Here is a 26,773-nt window from a genome sequence, read left to right as displayed (position 1 = left end):
GATTTTATTGTATTAGAAGTTAAACAGGAAAGTCTGCAGACACTGGGGTTGAGTGCAATAGACAAATGTACTGTAGAATCTCCGCAGGTCATTCAGCATTGTTAAGAAGTAAAGGGTAACCAATGTTGCAGGCCTGAGCTCTTCATCAAGGTATATTTTTACAAACCTACCAACTCCCACGGTTACCTCGACTACACCCCATCTCCTGTGAGGATTCTATTCCTTTCAATTCCTCCATTCCAGAAGACCCTGGATGTATTTCAAAAAAATGGGGCTTCCCCTCTACTGCCATCAACTCAGCCCTTAACCTGTGTCTCCTCCATTTCCTGCACATACGTCCTGGCCCTCTCCACCCCGAGACAATAATAACACAATTTCACTTCTCACCTACCACCCCTCCAACCTCCACATCCAACATATTCTCTACCATTTCCACCACCAACGTGATCCTACCACCAGCCACCTCTTATCCCCTCTGCTTTCTGCAGGGACAGCTCCCTCTCGGACACCCTTATCCACTCATCCCTTTCTTCTAAACCTGTGACCACAAGAAATGTTACACTTGCACCCACACTTCTTCCCTCACTACCATTTGCTGCCCCAAATAGTCCCTTTCAAGTGAAGCAACACTCGTGAATCTGTAGAAGTAATCTTCTACATCTGGTGCATCTGTTGTGGCCTCCCCTACATTGGAGAGACTGGACGCAGACTGAGAGATCATTGAGCGCCTTGGCTTGCTGCAACAGAAAGGACTTCCCAGTAGCCAAACATTTTAGTTCCCACACCGACAGATCTACTCTGGCCTCACGATCTGTCAAATTGAGGTGACCTATAAATTAGAGGACAACACCTCATACTCTCTCTTAGTACTCCCTTATCAGACAGCACTAACATCAACTTGTCCAATTTCCATTAAAGTCCGTCGTGTCTCCCTATCCCCTGCAGCTTCTCATCTCCTTCTCCATCAAAGAGCTACTCTCTCCCCATGTCACTTTTCAGTTTTTCTTAATTCTTAAGTTCATTATCATCCAATTGTACAAGTACAACCCGACAAAATAGAGTTCTCTGGACATCCCACCTGTATTCATCTATAACCTGTAACCCTATGCTCCTTCCCCTTCCTTCCTCCTCTCCTTCCTGGGTGCCCCCCCCCCCCATCCCCACTCTCTTTTTATTCAGACGCCTGTTTCTCGCTCATGCCTTGACGAAGGGCACAGAGCCAAAACACTGGCCTGAAACCCTTTCTGTAGATGCTGTGTGGCAGGACAAGGGCAGCAAAAGCACAGGACACCTTCACATTGCCCTCCAAGCCACACTCTATCCTAACTTGGAAGTACGTTGCTGTTCCTTCGCCATCACGGAGTCAAAAACCCAAACTCCCTCCCAAACATCATCTTGGATGTGCCCACTCCTAGTGTACTGCAGTGGGTGAAGAAGACAGCTCTGCCACCACCTCGTCAGAGGCATTTCGGAATGCAGAATTAAGCCCCGGCTCAGCCTGCAATTACAGTATCAAAAGATTCAGGTGTGAATTAAAGTGGGGAAAATCTGGGCCTGATGGTGTAAGTGTTGTACTGGGCAGTACCATATAAATATTTGTGTAGTAGACTAGTTTTAGGGGACCAATTTTTTGGGTCAAATTTGGATGGGGGGGGGGATTGAATTTTACACAGATACTACTTTTGACCACGGTAAGTACTTGCATTGTTTAAGCCGTCAAAATCTTGGATAGCAAGTCTGTATTCAGGGCATCAGAAGAACGGTGGCCAAAGCAAGAATCCGCAATCAGGGCGTTTGGAGCTCCAGTGGCCACGTGACCAAGGTGAGGATCCGCGCTCGGGCGTTAAGAACTTGGATAGGTCGGCATTCAAAAAGCATCAGGAACTCAGATGGACAGGTAGCCGGGTTAAGGATCCAAATTCGGGGCTTTGGAGTTAGATGAATGGGCGGGGTGCTGGGTGTTCTGGTGGATGGGTAGCGATTATCCATGGTTGGGGCATCGGGAGCTTGGATGGAAAGGTGGACGAGATGAGGATAAGAGCTTGGGGTGTCAGGAGCTCCAATAGGTGGGCTAAGAGGAATGAGAGTGATTCAGAAGCTAGCATAGACTTAATGGGCTAAATGGCCATCTCCTATATAGATTTAATGATTCCAAGAGCCCATTTTGTTCACTATAAATCCTCGAAGGAAGGGAATCTTGCAAAAGTACGGTTGTTATTCTGGAATGATATAACAACAAACTTGTGTCAGATTTCCTTCCTTTGAAGGACACAATTGAATCTGATGTTTTCCTAAAGAAAATCCAAATATTTTCATTTCACCATAACAAATACTATTCACAAATTTTGGACGAATTTGACTTCTCCAGCGGCTGTGGGAAATTGACCTCACTTGAGACTGCAGACAAGGCCTCAACTTGCCCCAAGAAATAGTACTTGTTGAGCAATGCCCAACCAAGATCACCAGTAGGGTATTCTGTTTGATACCATGCCAAAGCCTCTGGAGTGGATCTAAATCCACAACCATAACCAAAATAGCAACATCTCATAAGAACAGCAAGACCATTTTTTTTTAAATTTAGCGATACAGCACGATAACAGCCCCTTCTGGCCTATGAGCCCGCACCAGCCAAATTAACCAGATGTGCCCAACAAACCTAACCCCATATGAATTTGGAATGTGGGAGGAACCCTAAGCATCTAAAGAATGTACAAACTTCCTACAGACAGCAGCAGATTTGAATATGGGCCATTGGTGCTGTGGTAGCACTGTCCTAACCGCTTCGCTAACTGTGCTGCCCTTAGAGCCAATCCTTATACAGATCTGACTTGCTAACTTCCCTTACATACATTGTTCCAACATGCCAGAGTCTGTTTACCTGCTGTGGATATAGGTAGGATACTCATGTAACAGTTCAACACGTGTAATATTGCCCCACCCCCCCATCCTTTTATTTGGACCCAAAAAAATCTCACATTTTCCCTATATCCTGTGTAAAAGTCAACCCCCCCCCCCCCCATTTTTAGCCCCTGACTCTCTGACCTCGTACCCTCAGCTCGGTCGCCCACCCACCTGAACTCCTGACACCCCCAAATGCAGATCGTTGCCTTGGCTGCCCACCCACAGGAACTCCCCATGGCCCGACCAACAAAGCTTTGCCTCAGCTGCCTGCTCACACAAGCTCCCGATGCCCCGAATGCACTTACCACCGGTCCTGGCTATCTGAGCTCTTAACACCTTGAACAATGCAGGTACCTACCACAGTCAAAAGTAGTATCTGTGTAGAAGTCTATTCCCCAAATTTGACCCAAAAAATTGGTTCCAAAAACTCAACTATTACATGAGTATATACAGTACTGCCCTGTGCGACACTTGCACTGTCTGGCCTGGATTTTCCCACTTTAATTCACACCTGAATCTTTTGAATCCTTCAAAGCAGTGATTCTCAACTTTTTCTTTTCCACCCACATACCACCATAAGTAACCACAGAGGAGCTATGGCATGGGTACTTTGTGGTTAGTAAGGGATTACTTAAGGTGGTATGTGAAGTTGGGGGGGGGGGGGGACGGGAGGAAAGAGGTTGAGAACCATTGCTTTAAAGTGAATACTTGCTGAAAAAGTTAATTTAAAAAAATGAATAAGTTAATGTTTTTATTTTAATAGCAGTAACTTTCAAATTAGATCCAACTGGAATGGAGCTGATAATAATGACTAAAACTGTTTAATTACCAAGTTGAGAACTTTATTTTGGGGTAAATGAGTTACATTAAGACCACACAATATACCGTTGTGATTGTTTACAAGATATAGAACTTTCTTTTGCCAATACCCAGCTGCTTCTTCAGAGTATCAAAGGAGTTTGCAAACTGCCTTTTCCATTCCTCTTGTTAATTCGTGCTGTTCGGCACCAGTAGTTAACAAAAATCTGACGTAATGTCGTTCGCTTGTGAGGTTTCTCCATGTATGCTTCACATTTTATTCTTCATCAGAATAATCTTTTTCATTGGATGAGAACCATGAGGCACTAACTTGCAGTTTAATTTTTTTTTCTTTGTGAAAATACACAAACATACAGGCTGAGAAAATATAATCTGTCAATAGAATAATATGAAAACTGTTCAAAGTAACAATGCGAACATGACAGCACAACAGTATTCTACTGTGGATGCATAACCGTGCACCAAAACAATGATTTATAACACACAAAAAAGTAACATTTGGCTCTTGTTTAGTTTGGCCTTGGAGTTTCATACACCTAACAGCAATAAATCTGGAGTCTTGTAAGGATTTTTGATTCTTATGTCCCAATTCCACATATTTAAGTTGAACAACGAGTTTGGCTTGCCTCATGTTGATTGCGATAAGTTACATTTAAAGATTTTTTGCACACTAATTGTTTTAACAAAGCTTACAGCAGCAATATTTCTAGTTATTTAAGACGATCCCTACCCGTCAAAATTACATTTTGGTACATCGAGTATCAACTGCAAACTCTAAGTGGAATACAGGTACCAGTGCAACACCAGTGAGCGAATGTATGTCTAAGCAAACCTTCTCTCTAGCTGCTTCCTATGTGTTGCTTTCAACTGATCCGTTTCAAGAAGTCCCACACAGCCAGGTGCCATTTAATGAGGGGGAAGTACTGGAGTGAAAACCATCCTTGGAGTATCAGTTCTGTACATCTACAGTGGGCAGCCAGCAACAACATTGGAGAAACACAGTATAGAAGCTCCTTGCTTCTTATGCATCATACAGCCAGGAATTCCCAAGGAAAATTGGGAATAGATACCCGCTTCGGGATGTTGACAAGATGTGCCCGTTGTCTCACATCTTTTGAACAAGTTGCCAATGTAAAGTATGATATTGAGTGGCTGTTTCCCTATAACCAAGTTAATGCAAATGACAAAATACACAATAAATGGGATTGCATGTTTTAATCCACCAATCTTTGTTGACAAATAGTAAATAGTGTTCCAATCTAACAAGAATTACAAAAATTGTTTCTTTGTCTCTTAACATTTGGAATATACACATTTTTTAAAATAGGCTGAGAAATTCTTAGACATATAGCAACTTAAATGGCAGAGAACGAGGCAAACCATGAGGGCACAGCCCAAGCTCTTCTATTTCTACGATCGAGTGTTTGGCCTTCTTACAATTGTGCAAACTACAGTGGCTTTAAAACATGCAATGCCCCAACACAATCATGTCTGACATTCATTAGTATAAAAGGAAAACTCTGTATAAAAAAATTACAATATCAGGCAGGTTATCATATCAAGTAACATGGAAATAAAAATGATACAACAGAATTTATGCTGGTTTGAAAGTTTTGAATTGCATTCCAAAAGTGCAGCTTCCAGTTTAAAAACTCTCGAATCATTCTGGATAATTTGTTCCTCAGTAAGATGCAAACATTTTAAGCTTTTTATATAAATTATGCTACAGTTTTCCACATAATCTAATTGTTACAGACATTATCTAAACCCAACCATAATAATACAATTTATCTTGACAACAAAGAGCTGAAAGGACATGACCAGTAGGACAGTGTTCACATACAAACTAGCAACATTGGGGACAGCTTCTGCTAGTTAGAGTAACTGAAACACAATTGTTGTGATTAGATAGGGCAGCACAGAACAATCGCACAACCCAGCCAAGCCACACCGCAAAAGCTTGAACTCTTGAGATTTGGAATTTGTTGCACAGTGCAGGGCCTCTCACCAAGTTGCCAAGTATAATATTTGTTTTCCAAAATTAATCTGCAAGAAAGCACGGTTCAGGGTTCTAAACAAGATCCTTGGAAAACTAAGACCAATTCACCACATTGCTTTCACTCTTGTAAACATGTACACTGCACCTGGAGACAAAAACTTGCGACTGAACAGTGTTTTAAGTTTATGGAACACAAGATCTCCTGTGTAGAACCTACCATACATAGGTTTTGCTCAGAACATCTCCCACCCCTCCCCCCCCCCCCACCCCGACCTCCACCGCCACCAAAAATAAAATCTACTCAACCCTTTTCAGAAAGTCATTCAGTTCATCGACCCATCACATCCAAAGCAACTATCATGTACGCACCTACTTTAATTGCTTTGACCAGCACTACATCCACAACCTCGTATGCCTTGGCAATTTAAGTGCTTGTGCAGGTGCTTCTTAGATGTTGCCTTTGCCATATTCGAGATTGCATCTGCCCTCTGGGTGAAGTGACTGCCTCAGAGCCCTTGCTTGCCTCAAACCTTTGCTTTCCAGTCTGACAAGCCTCTGCCAGAGGTTTCTTACTATGCACCTGGTTTAATGGTCTACTCTGTCAGGTCACCCCTCAGCACAGATGATTAGACTAAATCCACTATTAACCATAGCAGAGGAGATTTAACAGAGATAGGACTAAGAACGAAATATTTCAAAATAAGGGTTTTTTTTTTCCAAATGATCCCAACATGTCAAACTGCAGCAGGAAGATTTCACATTTATCTATCAGGATGGAAATTAGACACAAGTTTCCATTTAACAATTTGAGAAAATGATTTAAGAACTGACTGCAGGGAAAACATTGGGAAATGTGTACATGCTGCAAAAATCTTCATCAATAATCGAGAAAAAAAATCAATAGGAACTGGATCTCAGTTCCACCAAATTAAATCAGTGCAAACTAAACCTCACCATAAGGGCAACCAAAGTGTTCTATTGTAAATGCAAGTAGCATTTTTTTAATGTAAAAAGTCAAAAATTATTAACTCTTTAATGCCAAGAGTTTTTTTATATATAGTAGTCAAGTAAATTAACAAATTGGATTTAGCTTGTTAGTTATTGATAATAATAATTTTTAAAAGACTTTTCCACACCTCACACCGCTCTTGTTTTTAAATTCACAGAACTATACTATTACCTTATTTTACACTGTGAATCATGTTTACATACACAAGGAAACAGTAACATCCAAATCCAGTGTTGGTACAAGATTGCAAGTGAAGCTGATTAAGTAAAGAATTTTAAAGTCGCTGATGAGCTGTTAAAGGTGCATCCGTCTCAAAGCAGTTTCCCCTTGCAAAGAAGGATTTGCTTGTACACGGTTAGTACATTTTGCTAATATTGAAGCTGCCATTATTATTATTAAGATTATGACCTTTGAATCAATACAAAAAATTATCTCCTTCAAAACAGGGATCAAAAATTTTAGTGCCTAATCATAAATGAACACAGAGGCTGGATAAACTTCGCCTGTGTTGCAAATATTTTATGTTTATTTTTAAGGGGTAAAGTAATATGCTTTGCATATGAAATTTGGGAACAAAATAGATATGTAAACAGCAATAAATTGGAACTTATCTGAAGTCTTCCCTATGTACTTGCACGTGAATTAAAAAGTGGTTTGTCTACATTTATGATATTTAAATAAACCCTAACTGACTAAATTAATGTGCACTTCTATTTTAATGGTGGCACCAAAATTAGCTTAAATTCATTCATGAAGAGTCTTCAAACCTCTATCTTTTGCTGAACACCTAATCTAAGGTTTAGCGTTATGTAATCATTACACAAGTTTTGAGCATCTACAAGTAATCTGTATAGATTACAACTCAAACACGTAAGTTTTCCGGCAACTTAATAAAATATTTTAAAATTAAGTCTGACGCCTTAATTCTGCCAACCTTGATTAGTCGATCTGTACAAAGGTTTTTGTATAATGACATATTCTTCAAATGAAAATGAACAATGGCAATAAAGAGACAGAAATTCTTCAGGAACTCAGCAGGTCTCGCGGTGTCCATAGGAGATAAAGATATGGAGCCAAAATGTCGGTCACATCCCCGATGGACACTGCAAGATCTGAGCTCCTCCAGCATTTCCGTGCTTTTACGACAATCACAGCATCCACAGACATTCGCGCTTCACTTCAACCTGAAGTGGGTCATTGCCAAATTTCACAGGTTATTAAGATACATGTAAATTGGAAACAGTTAATCAGCAACAAAGAAGCTTGCAAAAACCTTCCAGTGTATAGCAGGACTAAGATCAGGTAAGATCATCTTCCTCTCTTCAGTATCTCACCTCTCTTTGGTACAGTCTGATGAGAAACTTGGCCTCTGAACAGAAGTGGATATTCAAACCTTCAGCTTCTAAAGCTTGATGTGAGAGAAAGACTTAGAAAAGTATATTCAACCCAAACATAGTAAACAATTTGTATTATTCTCATAATAAGGAATTACCAAATCAGGAACCTCTCCTTGATGTCTGAGTGAATTCTGTTACGAAAAATTCTTCTAAAGTCATTCATAATAAATCTTGACACTCTATAATGGCACCTTATTTCTAAAATGTTATAGCCAAGTACACAGAAGACAGTGATGAGCTTATTTGATAAAGTACACCTGGAGTGCACGCTTCACTCCCACAACCCAGAGGCTGCCACCAGAAATGTAGTTTGGCTTCTGCATTAAAAACGTGTTCAAGTCACAAAACTTTCACTGTGCAATGGAATCAGTTCCATTTGGAACCACCGATCAAATTTTGGAAAAACAAAGCCAAAGACTGCATTTCTTATCAGGTCATCTAAAAAATTGAAAGTGGAATGTCGAGGTGTGAAAACTTTGCACTGGCAAATGGAGATAGCATCTACAAACTCTAAATTCACATTTCTCTATGTCAAATACAAAACAGTAAACAAAGTATGCGCCATGTACGCTGCACATTGGTCATTGCAGCAGTGCAAGCTTTTGCAGGGACTTGATTCAGTCACTTTTAGTGGCATTTCAGTGCACGGAATTACCCTTAAGTTTCATCAAAAAGTTGCAAATCCAGGCGAACCACTATCTCACCAGTTGGAACCTCATGCAGCAGGAGTCGCTTTGTGACAGGACCCTTGGAGCCCTGATCTCTTTTGATATCTGCAACACGAATCTCTGTGCGGCCCAAAAAATCTACGTAGTGGGGAATAGAGACAGTTACAGTAAAGATTTTTAAATTATTGAACCAGCAAACATTTAGACTAGGTTTTATCTGAGAGCCAATAAAGTTTGTTATAGGGTGGGGTATTGCTGCAATAATCTGCAACATAGAGATAGGGAGAAGAGCTCATTTCTCTGAAAGGGGGTGAAGAGTTGTTGGTACTGATGGAGCTGGTTGAGAGGACATCTGTCCTTGTCAGATCCAGAAGCACAGGATCACAATTCAGGGCCATATAGTCATGCAAGGGAACTTCTTTTCTCAGAGAGTTGAGAGTTTTTGGAATTCACAACCTCAAAGAACAGTGGAAGCTGAGCTGTTGGATGCATTCAAGGAAGATTTTTGGACATGGGTTATGGGAAATAAACAGGAGAGTGGAATTTAAGTTAAGATCGGGTAGCTATGATCTAATTGAAGTGGTGAGGAAGGACTGTTTGGCATTCTCCTGTCTGAGTCTACTATATATACTCGTGTAATAGCCGATCCCATGTAAAAGTCACCACTCCCCCCTCTTTTTGGCCCAAAAATCACGTTTTTCCATATGACCCTGTAAAGGGTGACTTTCCTATTTTTTGGCCCATCTGAGCTCCCAACAACCTGACAGTGGATCCTCGCCTGGGCTGCGCACCCACCAGAGCTCCTGACGCCCTGGTCACAGTCCCTGACTGCCTGCCCATCAGAGCTCCCGTTGCCCCAACCACAGATTCTCAACCCAGCCGACAGCCCACCGTAGGAACTACCGATGCCTCACCCATCTAAGCTCCCCCATCCCAACCTCAGATCCTCAGCCCAGCCACTCGCCCACTAGAGCTTCTAACCCCCCCGACCGTCTACCCACCAAAGCTCCAAATGTCCCAGCTACAAACTCTCTCCTAGGCCCTGGCCGCCCACCCATCTGAGCTCCCAGTGCCCCAAACACGGACTTACCATTTGGTCCTGGCCATCTGAGGTCCAAACGACTTGAACGTCACAGGTACTTTTACCGTGGTCAAAAGTATGACCCACGTAAAAGTCAACACCCCCCCAAATTTGACCCAAAAAATGATCCAAAAAAAATTAGACCATTACATGAGTATATATGGTACATTTTGAAGTAGTAACTAAAATGATGTAGAAGAGAACACTCCATGATATATTTTGCTAACTCACCAAGGATAAAGCTGATTATGGCAATATTCTATATTTGGCAAAACAGTTGGGAAAGGAACATGACCCTGATAATGAATCCTAAGAGAATTCTAAGAAATGTTCTGATATGAAGAAGTCTGTTTGAATGTTCTGGAGGGCTGTAAATCTATCTATATAAATATGCAACCTTATGAGCCTTGTGGTGGAATTAGTTGCAGGTGGCAGTGCCTCTTGATGTAATGGAGTTCTCATGCTTTGCAAATCAACAACAAGGCACTTGCCAGCTGTTGCGTGTCAAGTGCTTGCAGATCCACTTTAACGCTTATTCCCACACGTAGCAACAAGGACAGCAAAAGCAAGGAAACACTGCCAGGAAGTTGCCCTCCAAGCCACACTCCAACCTGACTTAAAAACTTATCACCCATCCCACACCATCACTGGGTCAAAATCCTGAAATTTCAAAGACAGCTGGGGTGTGAGGCAGATCACCACCACCTTCTCAAGGGGAGTTAGGGGCAGGTAATTAAACATTGACTCAGCCTGTGAAGCCCACATCCCTTGAATGAAATACCGATGAAAAACTGTGTGGGTGACTCCCAAGTACAGATCATTTTTCCATGCAGGCAACATAATATCTACATCGGCTGTCATAATAACCTGCATAAACCTGAATCTGCATGTTCTCACACAAGATTTATACACCAATGAATCAAAATCAATTTCAAACTAGCCAATTGCAATCGAAACAAAAGAATCAATAAGAAACTAGGCAAAGAACAAGAAATATCTGAAAGCAAATGATTGTATTTTAGGATTTATAGCATGTGCTAAGCACAGCTCAAAGGTTAGACATGTTTATCAGTGAAGAAAACTGAGGCATAGTTAACAATCCAATAGGATGGATTTCATTCTGATCAAATCCATGCCACAATTTGCCTGAGCTAATGACAAGTGAGTGTTCTCCATGAAAAGTAATACGATCACTTTGAGCTTGGGATTTATTTGGGTATTTATTTGCATGTAAATTATGTGCTCACATTGTGAAACTTCAGAATTACTCGTGTCAGAAGTGAGGACAAAGAGACCGACTTTCCTGGGAGAAGATCCCAGAACAGGGCCAATATCAGCCCTGCCTAAATTCACGAGAGAAATAGATCCTAAGAGGAAGGTGGTACTCCACAAGGTGAATATAATTAGAGTATAAATTAGTCATGTATCTAGAACAGCCAGGTGGTGCAGCTAACTCAGAACTCCATCATCTCAGTTCAATTCCATTGTCCGACATGGAACTTGCACATTTCTCCACGAGAGCATGGATGTCCTCCTACTTCTTATTGGCTTGTTGATTGATAGGTTAATTGGTGATTGTAAATTGCCCCTGGTCAAGATGGGTAATCTGTGGGGTATTAAATGGCATGAGAAGAAGGCATGGATCACTGTACAATAAAAGGGAGAATGGGAATGATACAACTGCCCAAGAACCAGCATAGACTTGATGGGTTGAATGGGCTCTTTCTAGATATGAGACCATTTGTAAAGAGAGATAAAATATTCTTACCATCTGGTGAGAATTGGTCACGTTCGAATACAGTAATACAGAGTACATCCTGTTCTAGATCTTTGATGAAGAACTGACAATTAGAATTCCACTTGGGATTCAGGGTATCTTGAATGGTTTTTGTGATGTGGCACTGAGACCCCATGGTCACTTCACAGTAGGGATTACTTTTACCTGAAAGGGAAAATTAAAACCATTAATCTTATCAAACATTTCAATGGCTATCAAATGAGATAATCCATTTCACAGCTTTCATGGGAAATAATCATCAGCTCAAGAGATTTCCAGGATCAACAGTAGCAGAGAGATCAAGCAGGATCACACATGGGAGGTTAGTCAGGAAGGTTCAGGCGCTAGATATTCATGGTGTAGTAGTGAACTGGATTCAACAATGGCTGGACGGGAGAAGCCATGGAGTCCTGGTAGATGATTGCTTCTCAGACTGGAGGGCTGTGACTAGTGGGGTGCCACTAGTGTAGTCACACACACAGTTTTTCATCTGTATTTCATTCAAGGGATGTGGGCTTCACAGGCTGAGCCAATGTTTAATGTCAGGGATCGGTGCTGGGACCATTGTTGTTTGTCATCTATATCAATGGATTGGATCAGCAAGTTTGCAGATGTCACTAAGGTTGGAGGCACTGTGGACAATGAAGAAGGTTTTCAAAGCTTGCAGAAGGATCTGGTCCAGCTGGAAAAATGGGCTGAAAAATGACAGATGGCATTTAATGCAGACAAGTGCAAGGTGTTGCATTTTGGAAGGACAAACCATGAAAGGACATGGTGAATGGTAGGGCACTGAGGAGTGCGGTAGAACAGTGGGATCTAGGAACACAGATACATAATTCCCTGAATGTGGCATCAAAGGTGGATAGGGTTGTAAAGAGAACTTTTGGCATATTGGCCTTCATAAACCAAAGTATTGAGTATAGGAGTTGGGATGTTTTGATAAAGTCATATAAGATATTGGTGAGGCCAAATTTGGAGTATGGTGTGCAGTTTTAATTACCTAACTACAGGAAAGATACCAATAAGATAGAAAGATTTACTTCCTGGACTTCAGGAACTGAGTTACAGGGAAGGGTTATACAGGTTAGGACTTTATTCCCTGGAGCGTAAAAGAATGAGGGGAGATTTGATAGAGGTATTTAAAATTATGAGGGGGATAGAGTAAATGTAGATAGGCTTTTTCCACTGAGGGTAGATGAGATACAAACCAGAGGACATAGGTTAAGAGTGAAAGGGGAAAATTTTGGAGAACAGGAGGGGAAACTTCTTCACACAGAGAGTGGTGGGATTGTGGAATGAGGTGCCTGCTGAAGTAGTGAATGTGGGCTCATTTTTAACATTTAAAGATTTGGACAGGTATATGAATGGGAGAGGTATGGAGGGCTATGGACTGTGTGCAGGTCAGTGGGACTAGGCAAAAAAATGGTTCAGCACAGACTAGATGGCCTGAAGGGGTTTGTTTCTGTGCTGTAATGTTATGTGGCTCTAGCAGTTGTTAGAGTTTGGGTCACTGACCTAAACACTAGCTCAATCCACATTAACAGGAGATTTAAAAATTATAAAATGTGTATGAAATTAAACCCGGTCTCAATAACGATAAGATTTAAGTTGCTGGGTTCCTGTAAATATCCTTCAGGAATCAAAATTCATCTCACTCATTATGTCCACCTTCAACCAACCAATGCCATTGACATGGAAGAAGTAATGTTGCAGTTCACACCCTAACGTCCAAATAACTTTATAATTCTTAGTTTAGAAATGGAACACAATATTTTAAATGTTTTCATGCAAGTTATCTCACACTCTCAATTGTTTATTCCTATATTCCCTGACATCAGAATTCTGTTTGTTCAGGGTCAAGAAATGAAAACTCTTGCTCCAGTTTCAATAGCTTTACATTATTAAATATTTAAAAAGGCCATTCACAATATACATGTTGACTGAACTCAGCTTTTCAGAGAAGATGGAACTTCAAAGCACAATACAAGTACTTCAGTCTATAATTTGTAAACCTACTCTACAATAATCTATTTTTTTTCCCTATCTCACACACCCAGAACCCTCTATTTTTCTTTGCATCCATGTGCCTGTCCAGGAGTCTTTTAAATGTTCCTATTGAACCAGCCTCCACCACCACCCCCGGCAATGCCTTCCAGGCACCCACCTCTCACAGAAATAAAATTGGGGGAGCAGTTCCAGAGCAGGGAAAACATTTGGTATGTGTGCTTCCAAGTTGCAGTTGTGGAAAAATTTGATTAGGCTGTATTCAAGAGCATTGTGTTGAGGAGAAGGCAGGTTGACAGGAACAGTACATCAGCCATGATTCGAATAGTGGTGCAGACTCAATGGGGTGAATGCCCTAATTCTGCCCCCATGCCCTCTGGCCTTAACTCTGAAATGAAAGATTAAAATTCATCTACTTCCTGCATGTTAGATTAATTTAGTCAATTCCTGACTGTCAAGCAGGTCTCCAGCTGGACCGCAGAAAAGTGATTTAATTGTGAAAATTCAAACCAACTCATCCAGCTGATGTCTTCCTCTGGAGATGGGTGACTAATGGAGACGTGTATCAATGATGCCAGTAATTCTTACCATTGGATCTGCAGGCTTTCAATTCTATACCTTCAACTATATTCACCATCAGCCTTCCAATGCCTGTGGCCCGTTGGGAACGAACTGCAGAGAAGGAGAGAATAGTTCCAAAATGAGAAGAGCTGTTAAGAACTTTTATTGTCTGTGAACATTCATGGGGATCTTACGTACCCAAATAAGCCTTTTCTCGCTTCTTTTTTTCAGTCTCTATGTACAGTTCTGAAGCAGCTTTAATTTTTTGCACCCAAGCAGTTCTGTTGAAATTTAAAAAAATGTAATAATAGATGAAATATAACTGAAGGGTCCTTCATTTTTGTGACAAGGTTCAAATCAAAATAAAACTGATGGTTTAACTGCCTGACCTGGGCAGCCTACATTCCTCCAATTTTTAGAAGGCACATGACAATCCTTTAAATCTCATGTGCAATGGAAGGGAAAAGATTTAAAGGGATATGTGCTGAATGTGGGCAAATGGTACTAGATTGGTCAGCACAAATGAGTTGGGCCAAAGGGTCTGTTGTACTCCACAACTTCAAATTCACTCCAGAAGTCAAACTGAAGCAGCTGTGCAATTTGCGATCGGGTCTGGCTCATGTTACTGGGTCAGAACAGAGAGAATTTTAATCCATTTCTGGGAGTATACAATTGTGATAGACCATCTTTTTTTTGAATATTTTATTTATTGAAATCATGATGTATATATTGAAACATACAATTAATGAAGCATAAAAAAATTTGAAAAAAGTACATACATCTTTTCAAAAAAAACTAACCCCCCTACAACTCCCCAACCCACCCACCCAACCCCACCCCCCACTAACCTATCCCAAAAATAGAAAGAAGAAAGAAGAAGAGGAGATTAGCCATAACAACAAAATTCATCAATTAATTGCCATGGATTGGAATAACATCACCACTATGCGGACAGGGGGTTCAAAAGCTCAAACCTATATAATCCAAATAAGTGCTCCAAATTTTACAATTTAAAAAAATTATCTTGCAAATTATATGTTATCTTCTTCAATGGAATACAAGACCTCAATTCCGTATGCCATCTCGGAATACTCAAATCAGTCTCTTTCTTCCAAGTAATTGCCAAACATTTTCTAGCTGCAGCTAATGCTAATCTCAACAATGGAATTTGAAATCTATTTAATCTTAATTCGAATACCTCCCTCAATTGGGGCAGGAGTGACTAATGCCACAAAATGACCAATGACTTTGGAAAGATTGGTAGCCAAACCAACCCCACACCCCCCCATCCCCACACAGAACAATGTTTGTGCTGAACATATGCTCCAATTCAACTCAAACTTTATTGCTCACATATGATCCACATCCCTCTATTCCCTGCATATTCACATGTCTTTCTCGAAGCCTCTTAAACGCTATGATTATATTTGCTTCCACCACTATCCCTGGCAGCCTGTTCCAGTAATCCACCACTCTCTGTATAAAAAACATAGTGTCCACATCTCTTTCAAACTTTCCCCATCTCTCTCACCTAAAGTACATGTCTTCCAGTATTTGGCATTTTTATCATGAGGAAAAATATTCTCATATTGTGATATAAATGACTCAAAGCTTTTTTTTAAACTGAAACTCAAATTCATTATGCACTAGCTGGGATTTTCCAAGTGCTTGGTTTCTGCATTTTCTAACTAGAAAACCTCTAATTGATCTTTTCAAGACTCGTACCCCAGATGAATCTCAGTACAACCCTAATTAGCAAATCATCTCTCCAGTCACAGATCTGAATCACTGCACATACTTATCAAGATAATACACCAGAATCCATTAGCGTTTTTTTAAATATTACATAGGGCTTTGCTTGCTCTCGATTAGATCTATAAAAAGGTCTTTATCAAAGGTCTCTTGGCTGCACAACCAGTAAAAAATATCTAAATTACAGAGGTGTTATCCTAAAGGGTAAAATTAGGAAAAAGATGTATTCAAAATGAGTGATTTATAATTAAATCAACTTCATGGCATGGGATGTTGAAAAGTTACTAGAAAACAGCTGAGATAATGCAAATAGCATCTGTCATGAAATGTGAGCTTGTTCAAGGGAGTCTTGTAATATGGGAGGGTGCAGAAAAGTAACTCCAGGGTCCAAAATGAATTAGATGTGGCTGCCTCAAATGCAAAAATAAAAATTGTGGTAAATAATAGTATTTGAATGTTTAAAATTGGTGCCTTCAAGCAGTTTGTTCGCCAATCTCAAGCAAACGAAAAATTCACTTATCCGGCATCTAGCAATCCCTGTAGGTGCCAGATACCGGAGCTTTTACTATTCTTGTTGTACTTACATATTAGACTTCTGTGATTTGTACACTGATTCTTCTGTATCTCAGAGCTCTGCAAAATGTTTTACTCTTTAGATAAGGTTTATTTAATATCTCTCTTAAATTCACGACATCGTATTTTCTCACTATACTCCCATTGCACACTCACGTAGCCTATCAGATCACCTGCCACCTTGCCAACTGGAGAAAGACCCATTTTTGCTGTTTCCTATTAGCCAGCCAATTGTATCAAAATATTAATTCCTACATCATAAGCTTTTATTTTCTGGAGTTTTAATGCAGCACCTTTTTAGATACTTTCTGCAAACCCACGTATGTGACATCCAGTGGCTCCCTTTGATCTCAATTAGCAGCTAAATGAATCTGTTCTGAATAAAAGTGAATTCAAAATTAATCTACAAATACACAATTTATAACGAGTGATTTCTCAACTGATATGCTTCTTAAGGAGACAGTAGAAATGGATATTATTGATTTATACAAAAGGATGGATTTTCTTCAGAAAATTATGTTTTGGGAATGCAGTGCATGAAACTTGGTGTGTTGTATGTGTAACATTCTTGGGAGGAACAAACAACTCGATGTAATTTCCACACTTTATTGACAAAGTGACAGCTATCTATTTAAGGCAGAGATTGATAGGTCTCTGAATAGTCAGTGGATCAAAAGTTATGGGGAGAAGGTAGGGGAGTGGGGATGAGTGGGAGAATGGATCAGCTCATGATGGAATGGTGGAGTGGACTCGATGGGCTGAATGGCCCATTTCTGCTCCTCTATCTGATGATCTTATGGTCTATTGCACATGTGTTGATAATGCAGTGATAAAGGTTGTTTATGAGCAGTCCAGTAAACATCCCAAGCATAGTACAACAAATGGGACAAATAATAATAATATTTAATAATATAATTTAATAATAACATTCCCAAACCTGTTCACGGCCTCGTACTATCCCACCAACATCACCCGTATATTGGAGGTATAACATTTGATTTTCCATCTGGGCCCTCTCCAACCAGATGACATTAACATTGATCTCTCAGGTTTCTGCTAGCCTTCTCTCCATTTTCCCTCTCTCCCTCTTCCCCCTGGTCTTCTTTCCTCCAGCTCTCCACCCCTTCCCTCTCCATTCACAGAACTATCCCTCCTCCCCCACTTGCTGGTGTGCCCTCCCTCCCTTATCCAACTATTAACTCCTGCTTCTGCCAATGTGGACTGTTTGTAGTCATTCTGACAAGTTCCTGTTGTTTTCATTCTGCATTCTTTCCATATGCTATATTATGAGCCCAGAGGACCTCAAAACCCAGCAGCAATACATATTCACCAAGACAAATGGTTACTTAAACAAAAGTTGCTTTTAATTATCTTTAAACATGAAAACAGGGTCACATTTTAACATATTTTGATACAATTAACCCCCTTCTAATTCTAAGCGCATGTGTAAGTAATGTGTGTAAGTTCAGAAAAGTTCTTTGATTCACAGTTAATCTCACTTCTCATTCCTCCAAGTTCACTGGTTGCAAGCAATTCTTAGACTGTGCACAGAAATTAACATTTATGAAGTTCACCAGGCTTTGGTGCTTGAAAGGTAAATGGTTACCGCTCAGAAAGTTTCTTGTCCGTTTTCAGAGAGAGATTTGTTGTTCCTGGACACAAACTGATCCCTTTTAATCAGCCACTTCAGTGTCTTGCTGAAGAAGCTTGCCCCATCAGAGTTTTCCAGATGATATCCTCTTTCTTTCAGGTCACCACAGAATTCCTCTTTGTTTTCTTATTTCAAGTGAAACCTTAGGCAGCCAGTTCTCTCCTCTTGGATGAACCACAAGGGCTTTGACCAGGCTGAACTAAGCAGTCGCAACCCGTCTTCAAAATGGGGATTTCCACAAGCTTGCCAGCTTGTCCTGTTCCAGTCCCAGTTGCTGCTGCTGAACTGTAGAACTAAAAAAGCTGCCTCAATTTATCTCCCAAAAACATATCTATATACAATACAAAAACAATATAATCTGTCACAGCGAGTTAACAGTATTGTCTGCTGTGATCTCATTTTTTTTTGCTGTTTCCATTCCCTGCCTCTTCAAGAACCTCCCACACATGCAAGAACGTCATCAGCATGTCACTAATAGAACCGGGCATACCAGGTTGCCTGTTCAACTGGAGCCAATATGAAATGGATTGGGTTTGATACCACATCCCTAGGTGGTTAATTCCTGGATCGATTTGGATCCAGCATACCAGGTTGGGAGTATTCACACTGGCAGGTGTGACCTGGTAAATTGCTGGTTAATTACTGGGTTCAAGTGCCAGTGTGAAAGGGGCTTGTACAGAGACAGGTTGGTACGGAGCAAAGGCAACACAGTTTTAGTATTTTCGGGCAACATTCACGAATCTGAAAACAGCAGGAAAGAAACTGTCCTTGAATCTGGTGGTGCATGATCTCACACTTGCGAATCTTCTTCTGGCGGAATGAAGATAATGGGACTGAGGTGGGATGAGCCTTTTAATATAAAATTAATATATTGGCTGTTTATATGGAGTAGGCCAGAATATCTACAGAGATCTTGGATGAAGATGGGGTCCCAGACTATGGGATAGTATGAGGTCATGGACAGGCATGGGAATGGGGCGCAGAAATGAAGTGGTTGGCCACTTCATCATTTGTGGCATATTATTATTTGTTATTATTATTATTTGTTGTACTATGTTTGGGATGTCTGCTGGACTGCTCATAAACAACCTTTATCACGGCATTATCAGCATACGTGACAACCTTTGAACTTGAATAATGCATGAAACCTAATCATAGCAATAGACCATAAGATCATCAGATAGAGGAGCAGAAATGGGCCATTTGGCCCATCAAGTCCACTCCACCATTCCATCATGAGTTGATCCATTCTCCCACTCAGCCCTACTCCCCTGCCTTCTCCCATAACTTTTGATCCACTGACTATTCAGAAACCTATCAATTTCTGCATTAAATAGATAGCTGTCACTTTGCCAATAAAATGTGGAAATTACATCATGAGTTATTTGTTCCTCCCAGGAATGTTACACATACAACACACCAAGTTTCAAAGCAAACAGTTTCAGCGTATTTAATTTCGCCATTCTACTGGAGACATCTTTTGCCATCCTGTTCAAAAGTAACCAGGTCAGATTTATGGATTGGAAAAGGTTTAGAAGGAAATGGGCCAAATGCTGGAAAATGGGACTAGCCCAGAATGCCAAATTTCTCAGCGTGGATGAGTTGTGGTGGAGGGCCTGTTCTGCACAACTCTCTGATTCAATGATACCTGAAGAACTAATCCACAGGAACTCGTGCAGTTGGCAGTTTCTCAAGATTATTATCTGATCACTCAAGGGAATGGGGAAAGGAAGGAGAAACAGCTCAGTTCAATGTTGATCTCCACTGCTGTCTGTGTGGAGTTTGCCCATTTTCCTTTTAATGAGCTTGCATCTCTCTGTGCCCTAAATGTACTCCTTTTCAGCATGTCGGGGTATTTCATTACATTAGAGCTATAATCACCAACAACAAAGAGCCGCACATACGGAGTCACGTGATGGAGTAGTGGCTGGGAGGAGAATACCAGCCCTCTCCAGAAAAGAAGAAAAAAAGTGAAGGATATGCAAAGCTCAACAAATAAAAGATAAAGGTGTGGAGAAAAGAAAGAAAATGGTACCTAAGAAAGAAAAACCAAAAGCAAAAGGAAAAAAAAGGAAAGTCGCCGGAAGAGAAAGGAGAAGGCTTTACCTGCATGAAAAAGCAGGGACCTGCCGTGGACAGAGGAGCCCGCTCCCCGAGGTTAGTGGAGACCCCGCAGGGTCGCAACCTCCCGACCGCGGGACTGCAAAAATGGCTCACTGAGCCAAACAGAGGTGCGCAATGTGCACAACAAGGAAAAGGAGAACACCGACAGGAGGGGGGCCCAGCTGTGGAGTGAACCTTTACAGTGCGACCAGCTGAGAGATACCCGACACCAGGGCTCTCAGCTGGAAGAAGAGGAAAGCAACGGGAAAGGGAGTGATAAGAAAGAAAGTCAGCAGCAGGAGGCCCAACAGATAACTAGCCCAGAAGAAGAGGACCAACATCAAGAAGCCATGAAAAAAAACACCTAACAAGCTTGGGCAAGCAGCTCAACAAGAAAGTCAGAAGAGACACAGATACAAGGAAGAGAAGTAGAAGACACAAACCCAAGAGCAGACACAGAAGAAGAAGTAGAACACCAAGCTCTGCACAGAGGAATAGGAGGTAAAATGAATGGACAGTACATAGATTAAAAATTTTTCAAGAACAAATGAAAGCATTAAAAGAATAGTTGACACTAGAATTTAGTGAAATGAAAAGAAAAATTAAAGTACAGAAGAAAAAGTGAGTAGAATAGAATTGGTCATAACAGATGTTGGGAAAGGATTAGAAAATGTGGAAGAATGTGTAATGGCGGTAGAAATGGAAGTGAATGACAAAGAAAATTGGAAGAAAGTGACAAAAAAGTTAAAGAAACACAGGAGTTGTTAGCTCAGAAGATGGATATAATGGAAAACTATAGTAGGCAAAACAATATAAAGATAGTGGGCCTTAACGAAGATGAGGAAGGCAAAGATATGAAAGAATTTATAAAAGAATGAATCCCAAAAGTCCTGGGAATGCCAGAAATGCAGGAAGGAATGGAAATAGAAAGAGAACACAGAACATTAGCCCTGAAACCACAGTCACAACAAAAACCAAGATCCGTTTTAGAAAATTTCTGAGATTCACGACAAGAGAAAATATATTGGAGAAGGTGATGAATAAAATTAGAGGAGACAAAAAAACCACTGGAATACAAAGGTCAAAAAATATTTTTTTTACCCAGACATAAGTTTTGAACTCATAAAGAAGAGGAAGGGGTTTAACATAGCAAAATCGATCCTATGGAAAAAAGGCTATAAATTTATGTTAAGATATCCAGCGGTGCTTAAAATAGTTATCCCGGGGGAGCAAAACAGACTGTTCTCGGATCTGGAGAAAGCACGAGAATTTGCAGAATGCCTGCAGGACAGAAAGAGAGATGAAGAGATGTAACAAGAACAAAGAATGACAACAAACTACATATAAAGATGTAAAAATAATATATAAGTAAGAACTAAAGAAGGGAAGAAAAGGGAAGTAAGGGAGAAGGGGAAAAAAGAGAAGAAAAGAGGGGGAGCTTTGTTTTAATGTGAAGCTAAAAGTCTTTTCTGGAGGGGGTTGGGTGGGAGAGAATAACAGTCACTGCGAAATCAGTTGACACTTGCGAACGGGTTCGCAGTCCGAATGGAGAGGGGAGTTGTGGTTGCCCAGCAAGGAACAACTCAGAGAGGGGGGGGTGGACACTTGGGGTTAAGGGAATTTTAGAAGTGGAAGTGGTTGAAGTATTTTATGTTTTAGAAGTGTTGTCATACATTGAGTTCAAAAAAGGAAAACTGAGAGACGAAAAGGGGAAAGGTGGTGATGAGGAAGCGGAAATGAGGTGTAAACAGAGTATGAGATGGCCATGTTGAACTATATGACTATAAATTTTAATGGAATACATAACCAAATCAAAAGGAAGAGGCTATTACATTTACTGAAAAAAGAAAAAGTAGATATAGCATTCGTGCAGGAAACGCATCTAACTGAAGTGGAACATAATAAATTAAGGAGAGACTGGGTAGGACACGTAACGGCAGCATCATATAAGTCAAAAGCCGGAGGTGTAGCTATATTAATTAATAAACATGTACCAATTAAAATAGAGGAGGAAATAATAGATCCAGCAGGGAGATATGTAATGTTAAAGTGTCAGATATATTCAGAACTCTGGAATTTGGTCAATATATATGCACCTAATGAAGAGGATCAAAAGTTGATGCAAGATATTTTTTTGAAGATTGTAGATATGCAGGGGAATATATTGATAGGAGGGGACTTTAACCTTAATTTGGACTCAAAGATGGATAAAACTGGACAAAAGACTAGCAGAAAGAACAAAGTAGCCAAATTTATGGTTAAACCAATGCAGGAAATGCAACTTTTGGATATATGGAAGAGACAACACCCAAAGGAGAAGGAATACTCAAATTATTCAAGTTGACATGAAACATACTCAAGGATTGACCTGTTCAATCATATCCAAGGGAAAGTTAGGAAAATGGAATATAAAGCTAGATTGTCATCTAATCACTCACCTCTGTTATTAACAATAGAACTGGAGGACATCCCACCGAGAACGTGTAGATGGAGATTAAATCCATGTTACTTAAAAGACAGGAATTTAGATAATTTATTGAGCGCCAAATTAAAATGTACTTTGAAATAAATACGGAATCAGTGAAAGATAAATTTATATTATGGGATGCAATGAAAACCTTCATCAGAGGGCAGATAATAAGTTATGTAACTAAGATGAAGAAGGACTACAATCGGGAAATAGAACAGCTGGAAAGGGAAATAGTAAGTACAGAAAAGGAATTAGCAACAAGGGAAGATACAACAAAAAGAGAATTGGCAGACAAAAAAAATAAAATATGAAACATTACAAACGTACAAGGTGGAGAAGAACATAATGAAGATAAAGCAGAAGTATTATGAGCTAGGAGAAAAAACACAAAATATTAGCTTGGCAGCTTAAAACAGAACAAGCTAAAAGAATGGTATTGGCATCAAGGAAAAAGGACAAACAAATTACATATAACCCAACAGAGATCAATGAAAACTTCAAGGAATTCAACGAGCAATTATACCGAACTGAGAACGAAGGGAAAGAAGACAAAATAGATGAGCTTCTAGCTAAAATTGAACTACCGAAATTGCAAGAAGAGGAGCAAAACAAATTGATAAAACCATTTGAAATAGAGGAAATACAGGATATATTAAAAAAGCTACCGAGCAATAAAACGCCTCTTGTTGTGTATCTCAGAAATTTTACTAAAACGGATCTTGGTTTTTCTTGTGGCTGTGGTTTCAGGGATAATGTTCTGTGTGCCCTTTCTATTTCCATTCCTTCCTGCATTTCTGGAATTCTATAAAATATTTAAAGACTTATTAATTCCTCTTCTCCTGGAAGTAATAAAACAGATTGAAGAAGCACAAAACATGCCAGATTCATGTAAAACAGCAATAATTACAGTAATACCAAAGATGGGGAAAGATCCACTAACACCAGCATCATATAGACCAATATCTCTACTTAACTCAGATTATAATAGCAAAATTATTAGCAAACAGATTGGCCGATTGTGCACCAAAAATAGTAAAACTAGATCAAACTGGATTTATTAAGAAAAGACGAACAATGGACAATGTCTGTAAGTTCATTAACTTAATCCATGCAGTACAAGGAAATAAGACGCCAACAGTGGCAGTTGCTTTAGACGCAGAGAAAGCCTTTGACAGGGTAGAATGGAATTATTTATTCAAAGTATTACAGAGGTTCAACCTACCAGAGAAATATATTAATTGGATTAAAGCATTATATAAGGGACCATTGGTGAAGGCGACAGTAAATGGATATATATCAAATCAATTGAAATTAAGCAGGTCAACTAGGCAGGGATGTCCACTATCTCCCTCACTGTTCGCTTTAGCTGTAGAACCCTTGGCAGAACTGATAAGAACAGAAAATAAAAGGGATAAAAATAAAAGAGAAGGAATATAAAATCAGTCTATTTGCAGATGACATCATAGTATACTTAACAGAACCAGAATTATCAATAAAAGACTAACATAAGAAATTGAAGGAATATGGAGAAATATCGAGGTACATGATCAACGCAAATAAAAGTGAAGCGATGCCAATGAATAATGCGGATTTCACAAAGTTTAAAAAAGAATCACCATTTAAATGGCAAACACAAGCAATCCGATACCTAGGTATTAGTCTAGATAATAATCTAGGCCATCTATACAAATTAAATTATCAGCCATTAATAAAGAAATTACAAGATGACTTAGAACATTGGAAAGATTTACCAAAATTATTATTGATTCAAAATCAACTAATCCCTTTCACAATAGATAACCTTTCCTTTAGAGAATGGGAGAGAAAAGGAATTAAAAGAATAGAAAATTGTTTTTTGGAAAATATTATTATCATTTGAACAAATGAAGTACAAATATGGAATAACTCATGGTACAATGTTTGCATACCACCAACTGAAAACCTACTTAAAGGACAAATTGGGAAGCAGACTGAGATTACCAGAAGGAAGCAGCTTTGAGTATGTGATTACAGACACAGTGATAATTAAAAGATTTATAACGAACATGTACAATAAGCTGCAAGATAAGGAAAATGATGAAATAAGCTGTAAACCTAAACAAAAGTGGGAAAAAGATCTAAGCATAAAGATAAAAAATGAAATATGGGAAAAGTTATGCTCTGGAACTATGAGAAATATAATAAATACGAGGTTACGCATGATACAATATAATTGGTTACACAGGCTAAAAGATCTAAATCAGATATTAAATAAAATCACAAAAAGCAACATACCAAAAAATCCAGAGATCTTTCTTCTAAGTAATACAAGAAGTAAAGATTTAGGCCTCAAACTGAATGAAGCGCAAAAAAGATTTATTATGATGGCCTTAGCTGTAGCAAAAAAATGTTTAATGTCAACTTGGAAATCAGAAGAGAGCCTGAGAATACAGCAATGGTACATGGAAATGAATAAATGTATTCCATTGGAAAAAATAACATATAATTTAAAAAGTCACAGTATTTGAACAAATTTGGGAACCGTACATGGAACATAACAGAGAGAGCTTGCCTCGGACCTCCACCCCCTAAAATGATAAGAAGACAAACGATTTGATTCAGTGTGTAAAAAAAACAGATGATCCACATTTCTTGTTTATTTTCATTGTTTTATGGTTTTATTGTATTGTATATGTTGAACGTTTAATGGGTTTGGAGGGGGGTGGGAAGGAGGGAGGGAAGGGAAGGGGGATAAAATGACACTGTGTATTCAAGAGGGAAATGTTTGTGTGTACTTTGATTAAAATGGTTCATAGTCTGAAAAATAAAAAAATTATTTAAAAAAACAATGAGCCGCACGACAGAAGAGGTGGAAAATCGTGTTATGGTGTAGGCAGGTGCCTTAATAAAATGGTACTGGGGAGGAGCAGAGGCCCACAGGATAAGGGAGGGAGGGCACACCAGCAAACAGACAGGGGGAATAACATCCTGAGTCTCAATGGGGACAAGACGAAAGAGATGATCATGGACTTTAGAGGGACCAGGAACAACCACCATCTACAACTCTGTTGTAGAGAGAGCGGAGAGCACAGTTCTTTGGACTTCACCTAACTAGTGACCTATCATGGACACACATCTCCTCACTGGTCAGGAAGGCACGACAGCTACTGCTCTTTCTGAGAACACTGAGGCAGGCAAGGCTACCAGCCACCATCCTGTCAACTTTCTACAGGGGCTCTATCGAGAGCGCCCTGGTCAGCTGCATCACAGTGTGGTACAGTTGCTGCAGAGCATTAGATAGGAGGTCAATCCACAGGAACAGCAGACAGGATCACCAGAATTTCTCTTCCCCCAACAACACACACACACACACTCACACACACACACACACACACACACACACACACACATAATCTTCCAGCTCCTCCTGTCAGGGAAGAGAAACAGGAGTGTCAGAGCCAGAACCACCAAGCTGAGGAACAGCTTCTTCCCACGGGCAGTGAGAATGCTGAATGACTGATGAACTTCTCATACAAATCCTCTGAGGCTACTATTTATTTATTTTTATATATGTACTGCATATAAATCCCTTGTAAATGTGTGCGCTATGACGACAGACATGTTTACATGTTTTTACACCGAGGACTGAAGAACATGGTTTTCTCCAGTTGTACTAGTAGAAATATATGATTAAAAATAAACTTGAACTTGAGATGCTCCAGAAGTAAATTGTTGTCATTGCTGGTTCTCACTTGCCTTTCATTGATGCTCTCTGCACGAAGTGTGTATACCCTGTCGATGTGGGAGATGTGGAAAATTGGCTCATCTCCAGAAGGGTCGGTTGGTAACTTCACCAACACTTCATTCAGAAATATAGGCTGCAAACATCACAGAAATGAAAAGGGTATTAAATAAGCATGTTCCAAAACTCATTGTTAGCTGGACCATTCATGCACGAGTTGATGACAGATCAATAACAGCACATAACAAGTCATTCCTGAGCTGTTTGAAAATTTGCGGTTTGAAAAT

The 26,773-nt window shown here is 39.9% G+C and overlaps 1 protein-coding gene across 1 annotated transcript in view; it reads right to left on the bottom strand.

Moving 5' to 3' along the window:
- Window positions 1-3,721: 3,721 nt before the first annotated feature.
- The window catches only part of itsn1 (intersectin 1 (SH3 domain protein)), a 181,117-nt gene continuing 158,065 nt past the window's right edge, over window positions 3,722-26,773 (bottom strand). The window contains 7 exon segments of the mRNA XM_069888982.1: window positions 3,722-4,092; window positions 8,063-8,136; window positions 8,830-8,931; window positions 11,643-11,816; window positions 14,244-14,327; window positions 14,415-14,497; window positions 26,501-26,622. Coding sequence (XP_069745083.1) covers window positions 3,970-4,092; window positions 8,063-8,136; window positions 8,830-8,931; window positions 11,643-11,816; window positions 14,244-14,327; window positions 14,415-14,497; window positions 26,501-26,622 — 762 coding nt within the window. The 3' untranslated portion in view covers window positions 3,722-3,969.

Source organism: Narcine bancroftii, chromosome 7 (assembly GCF_036971445.1).
Source record: "Narcine bancroftii isolate sNarBan1 chromosome 7, sNarBan1.hap1, whole genome shotgun sequence".
Lineage (NCBI taxonomy): Eukaryota > Metazoa > Chordata > Chondrichthyes > Torpediniformes > Narcinidae > Narcine > Narcine bancroftii.
The sequence above is the reverse complement of the archived record's forward strand: the minus strand, read 5'-3'. Positions and strand labels throughout refer to the sequence as shown.